The sequence below is a fragment of the Protopterus annectens genome, chromosome 2.part0 (assembly GCF_019279795.1).
Source record: "Protopterus annectens isolate FY-2018-M chromosome 2.part0, PAN1.0, whole genome shotgun sequence".
Classification (NCBI taxonomy): Eukaryota; Metazoa; Chordata; order Ceratodontiformes; family Protopteridae; genus Protopterus; species Protopterus annectens.
In genome coordinates, this window is record NC_056728.1 from 262,451,861 (window position 1) to 262,473,180 (window position 21,320).

The 21,320-nt window shown below is 44.1% G+C and overlaps 1 protein-coding gene across 4 annotated transcripts in view; it reads left to right on the forward strand.

The window, feature by feature from the left end:
- The window catches only part of SRFBP1 (serum response factor binding protein 1), a 1,736,845-nt gene that overhangs the window by 1,269,358 nt on the left and 446,167 nt on the right, over positions 1 to 21,320 (forward strand). For all 4 annotated transcript variants that reach the window (XM_044060738.1, XM_044060735.1, XM_044060736.1 and 1 more), the window contains one exon: positions 13,614 to 13,648. In XM_044060738.1, the coding sequence (XP_043916673.1) occupies positions 13,614 to 13,648 (35 nt within the window). The remainder of the gene's footprint in view (positions 1 to 13,613; positions 13,649 to 21,320) is intronic.

Sequence of the window (21,320 nt, forward strand, 5' to 3'; positions counted from 1 at the left end):
TGGTGCTCCTGTGGAGTCTGTCTTGAAAAAAATGGAAGACAAGGCTAAGTCTATGCAGACTGTTAAGGATTTTTTGCAGGTGCAGCCCCCTAAGTTTAGCAGGAACTGGCCTGCTAAGGGTTGGTCTTACCCTTCTTCTGATTCTCAGTCTAGGGTTAGATCTAGGCGTGGTAGGGGCAGAGCTCATGCACAGAGTTCTTTTAGGCCTAGGCCGTGGAGTTCACCAGCACAATCTACAGGTGAGGGCAGGGGCCAGTCCTTTCGTAAACAGGCCCAATGACCTGCATCTCCAGCTGCCAGATCCTTCCTGTCTGGCAGCTCCTTTGGGAGGAAAGTTGGCACTCTTCAAGCAAAATTGGTTTCTAGTCACCCAGGACAAATGGGTGTTGGACATTATAGACCGAGGCTACAAGTTTTATTTCCACACATTGCCTCCTTTCAAAGGCATGCCCGACGTTCCTCCTCAGCAAAGGGTAGAGGCTCACAAACAGATTTCTTTGCTTCTTCACATTGGGGCTATACAGAAGGTCCCTCAGTCAGAAGTGGGCCTCGGATTTTACTCTCGCCTATTTCTTGTACCAAAGAAAGGAAACACTTGGAGGCCAATCTTGGATTTATCTATCCTCAACACATATCTGGACATTCCAAAATTCAAAATGTTGACGTTGCAACAACTTCTGCCTCTGTTGGGCAAAGATCACTGGATGGTAACTCTGGATCTCAAAGAGGCTTATCTTCATGTTCCTATCAGGCTCAGTTGCAGGAGATTCCTGCGTTTTCGGGCTGGGACTTTACATTATCAGTTCTCTGCATTGCCCTTTGGCTTATTTACTGCGCCCAGGGTATTCACAAAAGTTCTGGCTCCAGTGATAGCCTTTTTCAGGTTAAGAGGAATACAAATTTATCCTTATTTGGACGATTGCCTGATTCTTGCTCAAGACAAGACAAGCTTCTTCACCATCTACAGTATGTTATGACAGTGTTAAGGTGCCTAGGGTATTCTGTGAACGAAACAAAGTCCAGTCTAGTGCCCTCTCAGGAAATGTGCTTTCTGGGTGTGAGACTGAATACAGCTTCCCAGATGGCCTTTTGACCCCGGACAAGCAAAAGAATCTTACAATTTACTTCCATCAGTTGTCTCTACGGTCCAGGCTGACTGCAAGGACAGTCCTTCAAGCCTTGGGGTTCATGGCATCTTGTATTCTGGTGCTTCCCAATGCCAAACTGCATATGAGGAAGCTACAATGGTATCTCAAAAATGTATGGACACAACACTGCCAAGATCTGGACACTGTCATTCAGATAATACCTTGCATTCAAAAGGAATTTTTGTGGTGGGCTCAGGAATGTCACCTAAACAAGGGACTCTCTGTGACCCGACCAGAGGCGAGTCAGATTATAACGACGGATGCCTCGGACAAGGCTTGGGGAGCACACCTCAATGGAAAATGGGTGCAAGACACGTGGCCTGCCAGACTTCAACATTTACATATCAACTTGAAGGAAATGTTAGCAGTCCAGTTTGCATTGATGGCTTTCAAGGATTTACTTCTCCCAGGGCAGGTGTTGATTCAAACAGACAACACAACTGTCATGTGGTACATCAACAAGCAAGGGGGAACCCATTCGTACCCTCTTTGCAGGCAAGCTATGATTTTGTGGGAGACTGCTCTCAGTTTGCAACTCACTCTTCAAGCAAGGTTTCTGCCAGGAGCACAGAACTCCTTAGCAGATGTTTTGAGCAGATGGATAGTGGATCCCCACGAGTGCAAATTGGATCCTCATGTATTTCAACAGTTAACAATGATATGGGGGATTCCAGACATAGATCTGTTCGCTTCTCCACTAAATTTCCAGGTGCCAAAGTTTTGCACAAAGATGTTTCATCCCACAGCTTGGAAAGTGGATGCTCTATCATTCAGTTGGAGCAATCTTCCGTATGCCTTTCCTCCTCTGCCTCTTCTTCCAAAGGTTCTCTTGAAGGTCAGACAAGACAAGCCCTCCATGATTCTAATAGCTCCAGACTGGCCTCGACAGCACTGGTACCCTCTGCTGAGGAGTTTAATACGGGAACCTCCTTATCCTTTGCCTGTGATTCCACACCTTTTGACTCAGGAGGGCAATCATTTCCTCAATGTCAGGATTCAGTCCCTGCATCTCACAGCCTGGCATATTCTGTTCTAGAACCTGGAGGGTCGCAGCTTCCTCAACAAGTTTTGAATGTTATTTTGGAGGCCAGGAGGCCTAGTACAAGGAAAGTTTATGCTGATAAATGGAGGAGATTTTTTATTTGGAGCAAAGCAAAGAGCTTTGATGTTTCCAGGCCTGATTTGAGTGTTTCTCTTCAATATCTTACAGAATTATTGGACAAGGGTTTGTCTTTCTCCTCTATAAAAGTTCATGCTGCAGCCATTTCTGCTCACTATGACTGTGACCCACCATTATTCTCTCATCCTTTGTTTAAGCAGTTCCTTAGAGGGGCAAAGAACTTAAGACCCCCACGTAGAGCTCCTACTCCTGCTTGGGATCTCAATTTTGTGTTGGAAAAACTTACTTTACCTCCTTTTGAACCTGCAGCTACAGCTGAGTTAAAGTTTTTGTCTTGGAAGACTGCTTTTTTGTTGGCCATTACGTCTGCTAGAAGGGTTTCTGAATTACAGGCTCTAATGGCAGTTGAACCCTTCCTAATTTTTCATAAGGACAGGGTATCTCTGCGTACTAACCCTACTTTTATGCTCTAAAGTGGTTTCAAATGTGGCCTTGAACCAATCTATTCATTTGCCTACTTTTTATGCAGATCCCCAAACTAAAGGGGAAAAAATTTTGCACACTTTGGATATTCACAGGCAGTTGCGTTATTATTTGAGCAAGACTAAAGGGTTCAGACAGTCTCAGCAGTTGTTTGTTTCTTTTGCTTTGGGTTCTCAGGGGAAACCTGTTTCAAAACAAACTATTTCTAAGTGGATGGGCCTTTGTATTGCTTTTGGTTATCCTCATCATGGTAAGGAGATTCCAGCTGGAATCCGGCCTCACTCCACTAGGGCTACTGCCACTTCTACTGCTTTTTTAAGGGGAGTAGCTACTAAAGATATTTTGGAAGCAGCTACTTGGAGTTCAGTGCACACTTTTTCTAAACATTACCATCTTCCTCTTTATTCCAAATCTAGGACTGGATTTGCCACTGCAATCTTACAGGGCATTTTGGCAGCCCCCAATGCTTTATGATTTTGCCAGCCTCCCTGTACCTCTACTTTGGGATTCTACCCATATGTTATGACTGCAGCAATGTGAGATGAAGAACATAGTACAGTTTTGTACCTACCATAAATGTAGATGTTCGAGGATCCACATTGCTGCAGTCCAATTTACCCTCCCTCCTTCCCCTCTGTAGTTTGGAGTGGTGGCATGATTTGGGTTGTAACTGTGTTTTGTACATAGTTTTAGGGAGTTATTCTATTTTTGGCTGTGGCCTTTATTTTTAGGGCCTTCTGACATCTGGGGCAAGAAAAGACTGAGGAAATGACGTCGGTCATGCGCTTTAATACCTTGACGCTCTGACGTCAGTTCTGAGCGCCCATGACCGACGTCAGCCTTATACTTTGGTATTCGGGCCGACCGAGGACAGCGGACTACCCATATGTTATGACTGCAACAATGTGGATCCTCGAACATCTACATTTATGGTAGGTACAAAACTGTACTTTTTTCCATCTCTCTCAATTTTCTGGTTTAAAAGCCCGCGTTTGCTCTTGTTTCCCGCTTTTCCTGTAACTAGTCTAGTCCAGGTACAGACTTGCTGCATCCAGGACTGTTTGAAAGTTTCTGAGCAGTGCCAGAGTCTGCTCTTCAATTTTTCTCTTAGATCTGCTAGTTCTCTCCTCTCCTACACTTATACTAGCTTATTAGCCTAGCACTTTACCAGATTTCTTGTAGCAATTATTATAGCACATAAGTGCTTCCAGCACTAAACGTTCTACAAAGAAGCAGATCTAGAACTTATTATCAATGCCCACCCCTCCAGGCATGTTTAAAGGTCAGTTCCCTGTGCTCTCTCCTATTAATCTGGTGAACATGGGCATCCTGAGGCAATGTAGCAACTGCCTCATGTACATCGACAACCCTCTCCTCTTACCTTCCAACACTCAGACTTGCAAGAGATGCACTTATATATCCAAATTGGAAGCCACGCACTCTCCAGCCAAGACCAGAATAGCTGGTCAAGAGGAAGTCAACACTTATACACCACAACACATGGAACACATAGCCCTCTGGAACACACACCAGCACTGCCTTCACATAAAAACACAAACCACACACCCACCTTTGCGGAGGCTCTCAATAAAAATTTACTCAAGCAGCAGAGACCTCCAAGGCAGAAATGCACTTGACCACCACAACACAACACTAATCATGACAGAAGTAATTCTCCTAAACAGTGTGCCACTCAACCAAAGCCCCTAAGCCAAAACAGCATGCCCACCACACTAGCCATAGGTGACTCCATAGTGAGGCACACTGATGTCCCACTCACTAGGTTGAATAAGGAGAAAGGTATAGTCAGCTCCCTGTCTGGTGCCAGGATCCTACACATAATGCACGCACTGAGGTCGCTCAACAACAGGTACAAATGTGACTCTGTCATTGTACATGTGGGTGTGAATGACCTGAGACATACCTCCCTGGACTACATGAAAAGAGACATGGAGGAGTTCTCGGATTATGTAGCCCAGGCGGGTATGACCCTAGCCCTGAGCAGCATCCTACCATCAGCCAGAATTATACCATATTACAAGGAGAAAATGATTGATTTCAGCAATTGGCTAAGTTTCTGGTGTCACTCTAAGGGGATCCAGCATCTGTCTCCCTGAGATGACATGATTAGCAGACCTCGATGCTTTGCCAAAGATGGCCTGCATCTGTCACCTCTGGGCTTCTGGATACTAGCCAAGGCTCTTGCCACCCCTATAGTGCCTTTTTTAGGCGGTGTTCCAAAGACCAAATTACCACTGTAAGAGCTACAAACAAATGCAGTCTGAAGGTTATGTTGCTCAACGCTAGAAGTCTAAATCTCAAAATGCATTCTATCGAGGCACTCCTTAAAATGGAGAACATCGACATTTGTGCTGTAACAGAGACCTGGTTCAAGGCAGCAGAAAGCACCCCTGCACTACCAGGCTATAACTCATTCCACACCTTTCGGCCACAGAACTTGGACCGAAGCTCCAAAGGCAATGGTGTTTCCATATTTATAAAGGATGCGCACACCTCCAGACTGGTAGCCCAACATAATGCATCAGAGATACTTCAGGTGCAGCTAACATTGGGTAAGAGAAAGATTCAGGTCATAGCCTGCTGTAGGTGCCCAACCATGTCCCAAGACTCGCACTCCACATTCCTAAGCACCCTGGAGAAAATTACGGTCCAGCCTAACGCTCTCTTACTAGGTGACTTCAACTACCCCTCCATTAACTGGATAAACTACTCATGTACCAATACACTTGCCCAAAGTTTCCTGGAGTTCATTAATTCCAATGCCCTGGACCAGCTCGTTCTTAACGCCCACTAGAGGTAGCAACATCCTTGACCTGTTCATTACTAACATGGGCGACCGTTGCTCTACACCAGTAGTTAGCTCCTCCATGGTTATATCCGACCATAAACTAATCACCTTGAAAATCCACATCCCTCCCACCCTCCACTCCTCCAGCAAAGGTAACCACCACGTAAAACTACTCCAAAGCTAACTTTGGGATCCTAAAAACAGAGGTGGCTAACTTCACAGCACCCATGCAAATGGAGAATAGTTGTGTGACCGCAGAATCATACACCAATGCACTGTACGAACACGTACACAAATGCATGGATCTCACCATACCCAATAAAACCAAGATACTATCCTCCAAAAAAAGGAAGCCAATCTGGTGGTCCCCTGCCATAAACAAACTCTACAACAGAAGGAGGAAACTGATGCGGAATAAGGTGAAGTCCCAAGACTGGAAAAACTCCCTTATCTGCCTCAACGAAAAGCTGAGATCCCTCATCAAATCCTGTAAAGCTATGTATGAAAACAGAATTGCAGCAGATAGTAAAGACAACCACAAGGCCTTCTATAGTTATGTAAAGAATCTCCATGGCAATACCCAGATTTTTTCTGAGCTACTGCACAATGGTACCTCCTATACCAAGCCAACAGATATTGCCATTATAATGGCCGACAGATTCAGTGCCAACTTTACCCCCCCCCCCCACCAGTAGATTACCAGGCATCCAGTATTAGTGCTGCACAGGTTAAAACAGCACTGTCCAAGGCCAAGAATACAACTTCTATGGGAACTGAAAATATTTCTGGTGGTGTTCTACATGAACTACAGAGTGAACTGACACCTCACCTGTGTGCCCTGTTCAATCACAGCCTCACCTCAGGCTTTGTCCCTTCCGAATGGTGCACTGCTACAGTCATCTCTCTCCACAAAGGAGGAGCGACTACAGACCCTGGGAACTATCACCCCCATTAGCCTGACGAGTCTGATATGCAAAGCTATGGAACGCATCATCATGGACCTAATAAACAAGGATATAGGGAATCTCCAAACTCTGGATCCTAGACAGTTTGGTTTTGTGAAGGGTAGATCATGCCTGCTCAACTTGGTCGACTTCTTTGAGTCAGTCACCAGAGGTGTGGATGAAGGCAAGGTGGTTCATATAGCCTACTTTGATCTGGCCAAGGCCTTTGATACCATTCCCCACTCAGGAAATATAGAAAAACTCACTAAGCTAGGCATCAACCCCTATATCACTAAGTGGGTTGCAAACTGGCTCACATATAGAACCCACAGTGTGAAAGTAGCTGACAACAAGTCAGACTGCTGACTAGTCATGAGTGGAGTGCCACAGGTTTCGGTCCTGGGTCCTCTCTTGTTTGGTATCTACTTCTCTGAAGTCCAGGCCAACACGAAGGGACTCTGGCTGACAAAGTTTGCAGAATATTGCAAGTTGGGAGCTATTAACTCCCCAAGTGATGTTGACATCCTACAGAATGGCCTCACTGTGACCAACAACTGGTGTCAGAACCATGGCGTTAAGCTCAATGCCAAAAAATGTGTCGTCATCCCCTTTGGGAAAAACCTGGTTCCCATGAATTACCACATTGATGGTAGTCCACGGAACACAGGTTGATAGCAACCTCTGTTTTGATCACCACATTGCCACTGTGGTCAGAAAGTCTTTCTATATGGCACATCTCATTGCTAAGGGTTTTGTATCCAGGAAGAAAGAGCTCATTGTCTCCCTCTACTCTTCCCTCATTAGCCCAGTCATCGAGTACAATGCCCCATTTGGCATGTACCTCACTAGACACCTGCAACAACTGGAGAGGTCGCAAAAGTACCTCACAAAGAGGATCCTAGGCCTTAAAACACTTGTCCTATATGGACAGACTCAAAAAACTTCGCCTACTTAGAGGCGATCTCTGCTTGACTTACAAAGCCATGTCTGACCCAGCTCTGTTAGAAATGCTACATCTAAAGAAATCCCAGTCCCTCCATACCACATGCTCCAGAGACCTCAACCTCATCACCACAATTAACAGAACATGCTGGAGGGACAGGTTCATAACCCAGAGACTGTCCATGCTATGAAACAGACTTCCCATACATGTCAAGCAGAGCACCTCGCTGACCCTGTTCAAGAGAAATCTTGATGAGTGGATGGGAAACAGAAAATTCACCCTGGAAATAACTCCAGTGGCTCTTCTCGACAAGGGCACTGGGAACTAAGGTCATGTGGCACTATGCCGGGATAATCCTATGGCTAGGTTTGTAAAGGCCCCAGGGCCATTAGCCGAGTACACACCTATGAACCTATTTGTTATATTCAGCCCGCTTCCTTCTCCCCTCATCCTGAGAATGCAAGGGGAATATATTCTTAACAGAATAGATCCTTACTCCAGTCATTCATGCACTTTACCAAAACCAGAAGATTAGAAAACCTGACTGTTTCTCCTGCATAAAAATGGACTGGACAGTCCAGTGGCTGGGCAGCCTGTTTTATGGTGTTATGACTGTATAACTTGTTATAACACTGCAGGTCAGCTCCTTCAAGCAACAGGGCTCATTCTGTAAAAAGCACAGTCATGTCAGCTGCTTTTTACAAAAGTGCTTCTTTTGCTTGTTTGATGCATTATGTTTCATAGCATTCTCCGAATGTTGCAAAATTGGGTTTTGTTTATAGGAACAGAGTTGATTTCTTTTTGGCAGTGGTCCAAAAGGTGTTAATAGGAGCCTTCATTTGATCTTTGAATTTAAAACATAGCATAGGATCATAGGATGTTACTAAGCTATTGGCCCTGAGGTCCTTATAAGCCTAGTCAAGAGTTTAGCCCATGTTTAGACAAGTCAGCACCCAGAGCCCCTGTCCAGCAGGGACACAGGTGGAATCCCAGGGGTGTATTTTCTGTTTCCCATCCAGTTATCCAGGTTGCGCTTAAAAAGGGATAATGAGGTACTCTGCTTGACATGGAGAGGGAGTCTATTCCACAGATGGAGGAGTCTCTAGGACACAAATCTGTCCCACCACCAAGTCCTATTGACATCACAGACCAGGTTGAGGTCACATGTATGGGTTGCTCAAGTGGAGCTTGACTTGCAGATATGCAGCAGTCCCATCAAGGCTGTGTCTGAGGTTGCTCTGTATGCCAGACAGAGGTCATCTCTGAGGACTCTGTATGAAACTGAGTAGAGGGACAGGTCTTTTAGCTTATCTGTGTAGGGTAGGTGTTTGAGGGCCTGGATTCTCCTGGTGAGGAACCTGTGGACTCTTCAGCTGCTGCGTGTGCTTCGCAAGGTACATGCTGAAGGGAGCATTGTACTGAAAAATTGGCCTTATAAGGGAAGAATACAGGGATCTTATGACCTCTTTGTCCCTGGATGAGATACCCTTACTTATGAGGTGAGCCATGTAGAAAGCTTTCTGTACAACGGAAGCAACATGATGGTCAAAAGTCAGGTTGCTATCAACCTGGGTGCCCAAATCCCTCACTAGTGATTGTGTACTTAGGACGTTATTTATGTGATAATATGTGGGGACGTCACTGTCCCCAAAGGGGATGATGATGCATTTTTTGGCATTCAGCTTGAGGCCATGTTTCTGGCACCAGTCATTTGTTTGGGTGAGACTGTCTTGGAGGAAGTCCACATCACTTGGGGAATTGATGACTGTGGCCAACTTGCAGTCATCTGCAAACTTGGTCAGCCATATGTTCATAGGTTCATACTAAGCTATCTGCCCTAGGGCATTTTTAAGCCTAGCCAGAGTGTGTTTGGCTTTCGCCACCCATTTTAAATTAATTTTGCTATGCCCTTTTTCGAGGTTAGTATACTGTGCCACTGTCTAACAGTGACACAGAAGTGATATCCGGGGTAAACCTACGATCTCCCATCCACTCATCAAGATTCCTCTTGAAGAGAGTCAGTGAGGGACTCTGCCTAACCTGGACTGGGATTTTATTCCAGAGTGAAGAGAGCCTCTGGGTTATGAATCTGTCCCTCCAGCATGTCCGATTTATTTCAGTGCTGAGGTTAAAGTCTCTCGAGCGCATAGCTCGATGGGTTTTGGATTTTCTGAGGTGCAGCATGTCCATTAATTCCGGGTTGGACATGGCTTTATACATCAGGCACAGATCGCCTCTGAGCAGTCGGTGTGCCACTGAGTAGAGCTTGAGTTTCTTTAACCGGGCAGCATATGGCATCTGTTTGAGCCCTTTGATCCTCTTGGTGAGGTACTTTTGGGGTTTTTCCAGTTGCTGCAGGTGTCTGGTAAGGTACATCCCAAAAGGGGCATTGTACTCAATTATGGGCCTGGTGAGGGATGAGTAAAGAGGCACGATGACCTCCCGTGATCTAGATGCGAATCCCTTCATGATTAGGTGGGCTATATAAAATGTTCTTCTAACCACTTTGGCCACGTGGTTGTCAAATTAGAGATTGCTATCAACTTGGGTCCCCAGGTCCCTAATTACTTCTTCTGTACTTAATGGATTACCACCTATGTGGTAATTTGTGGGCACTTTGTTTTTGCCAAAGGGGATGACTATACACTTTTTGGCGTTTAGCTTGAGGCCATGGCTCTGGCACCAGTTGTCTGTTTCTATGAGGCCCTTTTGGAGGATGCTTGTGTCGGCTGGAGAGTCGATTATGGCCCAGTTTGCAGTCATTTGCGAACTTGGTCAGCCACAGTCCTTCCGTGTTGGCCTGTACCTCTGAGAAATATATACCGAACAAGAGAGGTCCCAGGACTGAGCCTTGTGGGATGCCACTTGTAACTGGTTTGGAGTCTGACATGGCTCCAGCAATTCTAACCATGTGGGTTCTGTCCTTGAGCCAGTTTGCAACCCATCTAGTGACATAGGGGTTTATATTTAAGCTGGTGAGCTTATCTATAATGCCCGAGTGGGGTATTGTATCGAAGGCTTTTGCGAGGTCCAGGTAGGCTGTGTGGACCACCTTCCCCTCATCAATGGCCTTAGTGACTGTTTCAAAGAAATCGACCAGGTTTAAGAGGCAGGATCTGCCCTTAACAAAGCCGAACTGGGTAGGATCCAGTGTCTGTAGGTCCCCAATATCTTTATTTATGAGGTCCACGATGGTCCTTTCCATAGCTTTGCAGACCAAGCTAGTCAGGCTTATGGGGCAATAGTTTCCAGGATCCGTTGAGGCACCACCTTTGTGAAGAGGGACCACTGTTGCTGTACGCCACTCTTTGGGTACATATCCTGTAGTAAGGCTGAGATTGAACAGTAGTTTTATGTTTGGGTTTAGCTCTTCTTGGAGTTCATGTAGGACACAGCCCGGGGCACTGTCTGGTACCATTGATGCTGTGTTTTTTGCTTTGGAGAGGTCGGCTCTTACCTGAGCATCTGAGATGTCAGGGGGGCAGCACTCTGCTGGGATAGATATTTGCCCTTTTGGTAGGGGGGGGTGGCGCTGAACCTATCAGCTAGGATGTTGGCAATGTCTGTGGGTTTGGTGTATTTTTTGTCATACCCCACTGGTTTTGACATGCACCTCAGAAAAGTATATTCTGAATAACAGAGGCCCCAAGACCAATCCCTGGGGTACACCACTCATTACAGGTCTACTGCTTAAGGTGGCTTCCCCTATTTTGATTAGGTGGGTTCTATCAATGAGCCAGCTTGGTACCCATTTGGTAACATATGGATTGATGCCTAGTTGAGAGAGTTTATCTACTATGCCCAAGTGGGGAATAGTGTTGAAGGCTTTGGCCAGGTCAAGGTAGATGGTGTGTACCGTCTTCCCTTCATCCATAGCTTTGGTGACAGTCTCAAAGCAGTCAACCAGGTTTAACAGATATGACCTCCCCTTGACAAAGCCAAACTGTGTGGGATCGAGTGTTTGGAGGTTGCCAATGTCCCTGTTAATGAGGTCCATGATAATCCGTTCAATGGCCTTGAAGATCAGGCTAGTTAGGCTGATGGGTCTGTAATTTCCTGGACTGGTGGACACTCCACCTTTGTGTAAAGGGATGACAGTGGCTGTCCTACACTCGGCTGGGACAAAGCCAGTACTCAGGCTTTGACTGAATAGGGTGCCTAATGGTGCTGCAAGTTCATGCCTGAGTTCATGTAGGATGCAGGCTGGGATGTTATCGGGTCCCATGAAGGTTGTATTCTTTGCCTTTGAGAGGGCAGTGATGGTTTTTTCCCTAGAGATAAGGGGGGCAGGTACTGCGGATGTCCTGATTTACTGATGAGGGGGACAGAAGGGAGAAGTTTTTGCTGAATCTGACAGCCAGTAGATTGGCTGTATCTACAGCATTTGTGTATGTCGTGTCCTTGACCACCAGTTCTGAACAGATCTGGGTGCTAATGCTACACAATTAATATTGTAGAGATAGGAGACTTTGAAATATCATAGTACAATTGTGTAAAGAATCCACTGTAGCAGTAGATGGTTGAAGTGACCTTGTGTTCACTGTATGTTTCCTTCTACCCTCCCCAGCTTTTTTCCATATTAAGACTGTGCCTTTGTCTTAATGCTATACGATACAAGAAAGAATATGTTTTGTGGCACCCTTATGTGTGTGACAGTAGTCACCCACCATCTTAGTATAGTGGATTAGTCTAAAACCTTGAAAAAAGTGACAATGGCAGGTAGACAGTGTGATAATTAAGTAGGTTGTATGTTGACTGCAATTTTTGCAGTATGTTTTCTTCTGTGTGCTACCACAACAGTAAGGTGTATTATTTCCTTAGCTTGGAATAGGTCCTAATCACAGAGAATCACAGTGTGATTATCTAACATGATTCTGTTCACTACAACATGCTGAATGCCCATGGTGGAGGAGTAGTGAAACACTCCACAGCAGTGTGGTCTTTATCTCCACGCAAAGACGTCTGTTCACCACTTGTAGTTTGGGGAAGTGGTAGGTGAATTCTCTATATTTGAATAGAGCCTATTTTGAGTTATTTCTTTATTCAGTTTGACAAAAAGATGTAGGAGAATTTTGCACTGCATAGACGATGAAGCAGTGGTTGATGATGCTGTCTCGTAGCTTTTTTTTCTACAGTTCATTTACAAGCTGGAGTGCATTCTGTACAGTCAGTATGTCCTCCCTTTGTCTGTGTAAGTTTCAATTGGCTATTTCAGTTTCTTTCCATATTCCAAAACATGCCATCAAGTGATTTGGTTGGCATCTGAATTTCCTCTAAGTTTTTGCCCAATGTGTCAGTGTGTACATCATATGATGGGCCTGTTATTCTCCACCTTATGCCCATTGCTTGTTAGGATAAGTTACAGCTTCTCACCAGCCCTGATAAGGATGAAATGGGTATAAAAAGGGAAAAGATGACATGGCTTCTGGATCTTCTTCAGTGTCTTCTAGACTGGACTCCACTTCTCCTACTGTTCCTGTTTATTTTGTTCATTTGTTAACCAGGTAAGGCCACTGGACACAAGGGTCTGTTTTCAGCGGTGACTGGTAAAGTGACTTGCTCACATGATAGGCAAACGGAGGTGGAAAGACTAAAACTCTGTATCCCTAACTGCAGAAGCAGTTCATCAAGAATGTAGATCTTTAATTCTCTATGCTTATTTCCACACTATTTTTTTAATGGGGTTGTATTGAGATTTATCACACTGAAGTAGTTTTATTCCTCTGCAAGAAGTGCAAAGACAAGAACACTTCAGTGATCTAAAAGAGTGTAAAGACGAGAACACTTTCGTGAGCTGCTGTTATGGTGAGTAATTCATCGAACTGCTACAAAAACACTGGATGATCGCTTTCTTTTGGAGTCCATTAGCAGTTTCTAAAGAGCGTTACTGATGTAAGTGTAAAATATCATCAAAGTATCCAGCCAGGGAAGAATTCTTGCACTTTGTAAGTTTTTGTGATATATATACTGTAGTTCTGCTGTTTCACCAGGCTGTTGTGTTTCTCATATTTAAGATAAGATTTGATTAAGAATTTCCAATATGCTACAGGATGTCACATCATTTCGATATTGTCGCCATACAGTATGACCATTTCACTTAAGTAATTTTAGCAGACCAAACCGCCTCACGTATTTGCAGTCATTATATTGTTTTGCTTTCTTCCAGAAATCATCCAGATAAACTTCAAGCAAGTAAGAAAGGTACGTTCTAGTGCACCTTGACAACACTTTTACTGTACATTTCAGATTTTCATGTAGTTTCCTTTCATAATGTAGACTAGTGAATTGTGCACTATTAGACTATTACTTGTATAATGTCTTTCCTGGAGCTAGTGTCCGTCACTGATTACCTATTGGCCCAGTCAGTCTCATCCACAAAAAACTGCCTAAAGTCTTCATATGGATTAGCAACCACAAGGCAAAGGGGATCAGTACGGTTTCAGTCAAGTAGCATTAGAATAGAATAAGTCCTGCAATGAAAACTGGCTCATGGAATGCAGTGTGCCACTCTAGTTCTGGAGAATGAGCCAGCATTGAAAAGTACCAACTAGACGCAGTTGATTTTACCTCTACAGATCGTGTTGCTTCTGGGACCAGACTTCTTGATCTAGGGTGTTCCATGTCATTCTGTGGCATTGCCATTTGAGAACTCCCTTGTACATATGTTTGAGTTGGTGTTTGTCCCCGAAGTTGAGAGAAAACTGCATCTTTGTTTATGAATATGCACCTAGGAGCTGTTTGGTAAATTTGGCATTTTTGGAGACTGTTCATAAGCGAGTCTGTAAATAAGTCGAGGAACACTGATTCTTGAATATACGTATCAAACACCAAATCCCGAAGCCATTTGTCCATGTTCTTTTGGTTTGGGAGTCTGTTATTGTAATTGTGGGTATTTGCAAGCATTTGTAAAGGTGGAGAACAGCTTTACATTGTTTTCTTTTTGTTTGTTTGTTTTTGTGTGGGGGGGTTGTGTTTAGTTGACTGTTAATGGGTTGAGGCCCATTGGCAGAGTTTTTTGAAGGACCTATGCAATTGAATTTGCAAAGTACATGGACATTTATTAGTCTGAAGTAGACGAATCTTGTCAGCACAGAGTACCGTATTCAATGAGGGAAGGTCCTCTCGAAGGTTAATGATGAATAAGGAGAAGGGGGCCTAGTACTGAACCTTGTGGGACTCTTAAATTGAGTGTGCCAACTTCAGGCACATGATTATTTGAATAAACCTTAAAGGTTTTGAACGTAAGAACCATTTAACATTATTTTGACCAGCGTTTGACAAGTTTGGTTAGTAGAAGGCTGTGGTTAACTATTTCAAAAGCTCTAGTCATATCTACAAAAACACCAGCTGTAACGAGGCCTTCATTCATGTTACAGTATATTGAGTTAGTAACATTAAGTAGAGCTGTTGCTGAGTTGCTTGTTTCTATAAGGGCAAAAAAGTTATTATATTCAAGAATCGGGCTTATGTATAACTTGTAAACTATAGTTAAACAAGTAGTGACTCTAATTACCAGGTTTTATGCACAATACCAATTTATTTTCAAGCTTTAATAATTAGTATGCATTCCGAAAAAAAATATCAGTGTGATGCCTAGATCTTTATTGCAGTTACCTTTCTCTTAAATGAGATGGCATATGTATGGGCTTAATTATCCTCTGTTTCTTGACGTGCATTACCTTACATGTACCAACACTGAATTTTAGCCCATTGTCATTGGCCTGCTTAACTGTTTCTGAAATGTATGCATTAATTGAGATGAAATCACTGTCCTTAGTTATAACAAAGCCAGGTGTACTGTGATCAGAATATTTACTCAGTCAGCAGCTGTTGTTTTCAGGAATAATGGACAAGACCATGCTAAATAATGTTGGCCAAAGTATAGAACCTTGGGGTACTCCTGAGGTGAGTGGTAAATGTGCTGACCTCATGCCTTTAATGGTCACTGCTTCTGCTCATTTATTTATTTATTCAACATTTATTTACTGGGAAAGTCCAACTTGGAACAAAGCCAATTTTCAGCGGAAGCCCAGGGAGAAATGTTCCAGACGTATGTCTTTGTAATATGGGAGGAAATCACAGCACCTGGAGGAAACCCACACGAACGCAGGGAGGACATGCAGACTCTGCACAGAAGGCACTGCAGCCGAGAATCAAACCAGGGAACCTCTTGCTGTGAGGTGACAATGTAACCGCTGCAGCACTGCTCTGACTGACTCATCCAACTAGCCATCTTGTATAATGTACAGATGTTATGGTGTTCTGACTCAAAGTTTTAGAAATAACTGAGAATGCTACAGAATCAAAAGTATTGGCAATGGCCAGGAACAGAACACCAGATGATAATCCAAGATGACTGGCAAAGAATTAAAAAATCTGCAAGATTAGTAAGTGTGTTTGCCATGCTTGATATGGTATCACCTTCTGACGCCATAGTTTTACTAGGATACTTCAGTCCTTATGTGGGGGAATGAGGATGATACCTGAAAGGTGTTATTTGGGATGAACTGCTTTCCTAATCTGAACCTCAGTGATAAATTGCCGTTGGACTTCTCTGTTAGTCCTAGATCATCCATAATGAATTTTACCTTTAGACGCTAGGCTGCTTACAAGTATAATTGGTGCCAGACAACTTTGTGCAAAATGTCAGAGATCAGATTTGTAGTCATTCATCAGAAATGAGGCCATATGATCTGGAGACTCAGGTCAGGAGAAGTGCTGGGCTGTCAGCTGATCAACACATTATAAGCTGGGTCAGGTGGCTAGGGTAGCCAGTGGACAGACCTGAAAGCCCAAAAGTATAGTAGGGTAAGTCCTTTGAATATTGGTCAGTTCCTGTGTGAGCTTCTTCAGGTCTCACATCTAAAGAGCTTAGGAATGTAGATTCTGAATGGACTCTGTTCGAGATATCAGAAGTTTACGTAGCAGCAAGGAGCTGTGGACAAAAGGTACTCAGTACTTGTAATAGTGTCAAATGTCAGATGCAGTAGTGGATACCAACAAGAGCGGATTGGATTGATAGGTACTGACAGGATGGAAAAAAAACGCAGCTGCAGCTTTTGCCTTGTGCAACTGCAGTATTGTTTTATATGTTAAATCAGATTGTGTAAAAGTAGAATTTCCATTTGCTTATTTAATAGAGATTGGGGCTGATGTTTTTGGGACTGCAGGTTAGAGACTGCCTTCCCTATAAGGGATTTGTAACAAAGTATAAACAAAGTTTAGTGAAAGAACGGCTCTGGTAGAATTTTCATTTGAGTTTGGAACAGAAGCTGCTGTTTAAAAAAGGAATAATTAGTAGGGCATATAAAATTACGTAACTGTAAGAATCAGTCAGTAGAGGTTAGAAAAGTTTGGGGGAAGGGAATAGAAAGGCAATTTACAAAGGAACAATAAGAAGACCCGCAAGGTTCCAAAGTATGCAGCAAAGTCCAGAAGGTGCAAATTCTGGAGGTGTGATGGGAAAGAGAGAAGTAACTGGGGAACATGTGTTTTGGGAATGTAACAAGTTAGCAGATTTTTTAAAAATTCCCTACAGAATGTTTTAATGTTGGGGAAGCAAATTCATTGTAACTATGGAAATTATTTTTTTGAGCTAGGACATAGGCTCTGAATTGCCTAGACATAGTATGGTCTTACTAAGTTTGGTACTTTTCCGTTATCAGGGCAACACTATAAATGCAGTAAGTAGCGCTTGTAATTTTAGCACAGCCGTTGTCTTCCATATGTCTATTAGTATGGGGGGGGGGGGTTGACAGGAGCTGCATCAGTTTTTCTGTGTTTTTTTTTTTTTTTATTACATCGCAATTATGAAGAGTGGTTGGCCAACAGGCTACCTGACAAGCTCTGCTAACAGCGAGGCTTCCGAGCGCCAGCTAGCACATGGATGGTGTTGCCCGATGAAGCTGCATCACTTTTCTGTTTGTTTGTTTTTTAATAGGAACTAGTACTCCCTCGTCCCAATGCAATTTAAAATAGCTATGGGAAGCTTTAGAAGTGGTCTTTGCTTTGGAAAAGTCTTCTACATATGTTAACCCTGAAGCATTTAATTTGAAGTGGCAGCTACTGCATTGATACTGTTAGCTTGACAACAGTAACAACCATTCTTCAGTCACTGAATTGTATAGACTTTTGTTTTGTATGTAAACTATTTTTTTTTTTTTTTTTGTAAACAGATGGGAGTTGTGGTTTGCTGCCAGCACTTAACTATAGAGGGTTTGAGAGCAGCTACATCACTTTTCTGTGGGCAATCTATCTAATGTAAAATAAAGGAGTCAGAGATGAGAACCATTTTAGACCAAAAAAAATCATTGACAAAACTATCGCAAGTATGAAGTGATTGGCCAACAGACATATGGAAGCTAACAAGGTTGGCAACAAACATGCAGAAGCTAACGGCGAGAATTCCAAGCAGCAGCTACTACATTTATAGTGTTGCCCTGATAACGGAAAAGTACCCTAAGTTTAATGCTACTAGCTACCAAGAAAAGTAATTACTAGAAAACAGTGCTGTGAACCTTGGCTCTAAATGATTGTCATGTTGATGTGACACACTGACCCTTTGCTAAAAAATGGGAAAGGGGTCATTGATGGATGTAAATCAAAATTTAAACCAAATGTAATTGATGTACTGAATATTGAAACAGAGATAAAAAGAACTGGAGGTGGAATCCCTATAAAAAGAAAACAGCAAATTACAAAGACTGACCAATCTTCAACTTCTAAATCGGACTAGTCTGAGAAGACATCTTCTTCTTCTAGTGCTCTATCTGAACCATCAAAAAAAGTTGAAAAAATTTCGACCCTGGATCCGAAGTCTGTCAGATCAGAGAAACCTACAGCTCCAACACCATCGTTTTGGTGCCAGTGGAGTTCGAGTTGCGGAGCTGGCCCCCTGTTTTGGAGCCATTATCCCCTACTCTGAGGTCACCAATACTTCAATCTTCCAAGTCTCCAGCCCCCTCCACTGGGTCTCCAAGGAGCCTTTCTGATGAAGCTGTGGATCGAGTGTTACAGAGGCTGTTAAGGACACTGGTGCTGGCCAAGTTGTTATCGGATCCAACCACGTCCTTGCCTGCTGCTTAAAGTCCTCCTCCGATTCGTCCTCAGACTTCAGAGACAGAAAGTCCGGAGCTGATACTAGTGGAACCATCGGACTCGAGACCTATAACGGGATCTTCGGACCGAACCATTGCTCTGACATCCTCGGCTCCATCGGAGCTTGAGGAGTCTTGGAGCTGACGTTCTTCATTCTGGTCCTTGGGGCTGAGTCAGATCAGGCAGTTGTCAGATCCTGACCTTGCCTCTCGGGGCATCAGCTCGAGTGAGCTCGGCTCCTGCATCAGCCTCAGGTCCGTCATTCTTGATTCCAGGGTTTCCCTCAATTTCTTCTGATCCAGGGATATCCTCGGATCAGGTACGGGAGGCCTTTGAGCTCCGTTGTCATGTCCAGATGTTCTTACCCCAAAAGCACCAGTGTCTGCCTCCATATCCTCGCATCCACAGGGACGTGGAGATCCTAGGTCTCAAGATGCCCCACAGGGCACCTCACTCTCTTCTGAAACCTCTCCAGACTACCCCTCTGAAGAGGTCTGTCAGAAGAGGTTATGTAAGAGGAAGTATTTAGACTCCCCAGAGGAGTCCATCACTTCTGACATGGACCTTGATGAAGCTGAAGGGTCCCCACGGTTGCCTCCTGATGATGTCTCCTTTGGAGACAGCTTAGAAATACTTAGAGAGGTAGTTGGATGTCCACCAACCCTTCAGCAGAGGAGTCCATGTACCTGAAAGCCTTTAGATGTCAACCTTCCTCCACTTGGGTGTCTCCATCTTTTGATGAACTTATGGATTTAGTTTCTTGAAAGGTGTGGGAGTCACCAAATTCAGTGGACCTGTTCCTTGGAGACCAAATAAGTTCATCACATCCCCCTCAGACAAAATCTTTTTAACTAAGGGAGTCCCAGTAGATGCTATGGTGGTGGAGGCAGCCAACAAGAAGGAACTCTGAGACATCTTCTTTTCATCCACCGAACAAGGAGTCTGATACGATGGACAGATATGGAAAGCACTTTTGTTCTTCAGCGACTTTTGCTCTCAGATCACTGAATTACCTAACCCATTTTACTATATTACAGAGAGATCTCCTGAAGGAGATAGGAGGTACTCTCCAAGGTTCAGTAGCTGAAGGGGTTTCGGATGAAGTTTCCATTCAGCTCTTTGCCTTAAATTCAGTTGTCAGCTTCTCCATGAGACTGATTTCTTATACAATGGATGGAGCGAGTAGAGCAGGGGGTTCAGGAATTTCCCTAAGGAGACATTCTTGGATGCGCTTGTGTGACTTTATGGAGCCCTTTAAATCTTCCTTTGTGAATGCCCTGTTTGATGGCGCGTCCCTGTTCGGGCCCAAAGTCGAGGACACACTAACCAGGTGTGAGCAAGAAGGAAATGTCTGCCATAGGGGTCCTTTTTTCGCTACCTACCAGACCATATCCCAAAGGTCCAAAAGGAAGTGAAAAAATGTGGCTTCGAAAAATCTCAGAGAGCTTTCCAGGACACGTGGTGAATCTTCCCCCAGGGCAGAGGGGAATGTAGTAATTTAAGACACTGACCACGTGGCAGAGGAGGTCCGCAGAATCAGGGCAACAAAGAATCTTTATTTGGTAAGCCCTTCTAGCGCTCCTGAAAGGAGGCCTGCCTGTCCATCTCTGGAGGCAGTCGGGGGCCAGAAACCTAACAGCTAATAACAAAAGACAAATGGGTACAAAGAATCAAATCCAGAGGTTACTTTATACCCTGTGTTCTTCGTGTTTCACTGTTGTAGTCATTACATTTGGGTTATCTGCTTGCAGGTAGCCCTCAGTCGGCCTGATTATCAAAGTTTTGGGTCCTGCGTCAGTTGCTGTCTCATCTTCCATGATGTCAGGTAGTCAGGAGTATAAAGCATGCAGCCGACCCATTACATCAGTCTTTCTTGCCGTACGGTGCCCGAAGCAGAAGCAGTTTGCAAGTGCCGGTCGGCCAACTCCTGAAATTTTCGTTTTCGAGTTTCAGATCCGAAGTCTTCAACAGAGCTAAGTACCCCATTGGGAATCCTTTATCTTGCTGTAAACTGATGTCAGTAAAAGTTAACAATTGTATTTCTTGTGGAAAGCAAATACCTCATAATGATTTTCATTTGTACTGCATTCCTTGCTTAGGCCCAGACCACGACGTCCCTCGCTGTCGGTTTTGTGCCTTATTCAAATCTTGAACTATTTGACGTCGGTTCATTTTCGCATCTAAATATTTTGGTACTCGGTTCAATTATCCAGAAATGGCTTTGGTAAGCCAACCAACTACCGACATTCCAAAAAAACGCAAAGATAAAGACAGAGACAGACCGCTTAGGTCCAAAGCTGCCGTTGACGCTTCTGTTAAGCTAGTTGCCAGTTCGCCGGTACTCGGTGAGGTGCTTTCAAAGCCCCTGATACCCACTACTTCAGATTTGCAGGCCTCTACTGAGACTCATTCGGTGTCTGGTATGCCGCGACATGCTACTTCGACTGTGGAACCTGCGGATGTCTCTACCTTGAATGGGTCCGGAGCCGCTGTGCAGGCACCGGCTTCTGAGGGTGTATTCAGGCCTACTGACTTGCATATTAAACCGATGCCATCTTCTTCTTCAAGGCCTAAAACTCGATCCACACCTAGAAAACCGACAACCAGACCGCATGGTCAGGCCCCTATGCCTAAAAAAACAAATGATAAGAATGGCTGGAGACCTTATTACTCTAATCAGGGGAAGCCACTCTTCTCCCTCTAAGAGACCTAAAACTGATTTTCCTTCTGATTATTCTGATCAGGATTCTGAAATTTCTGTTTTCTCTGATGATCA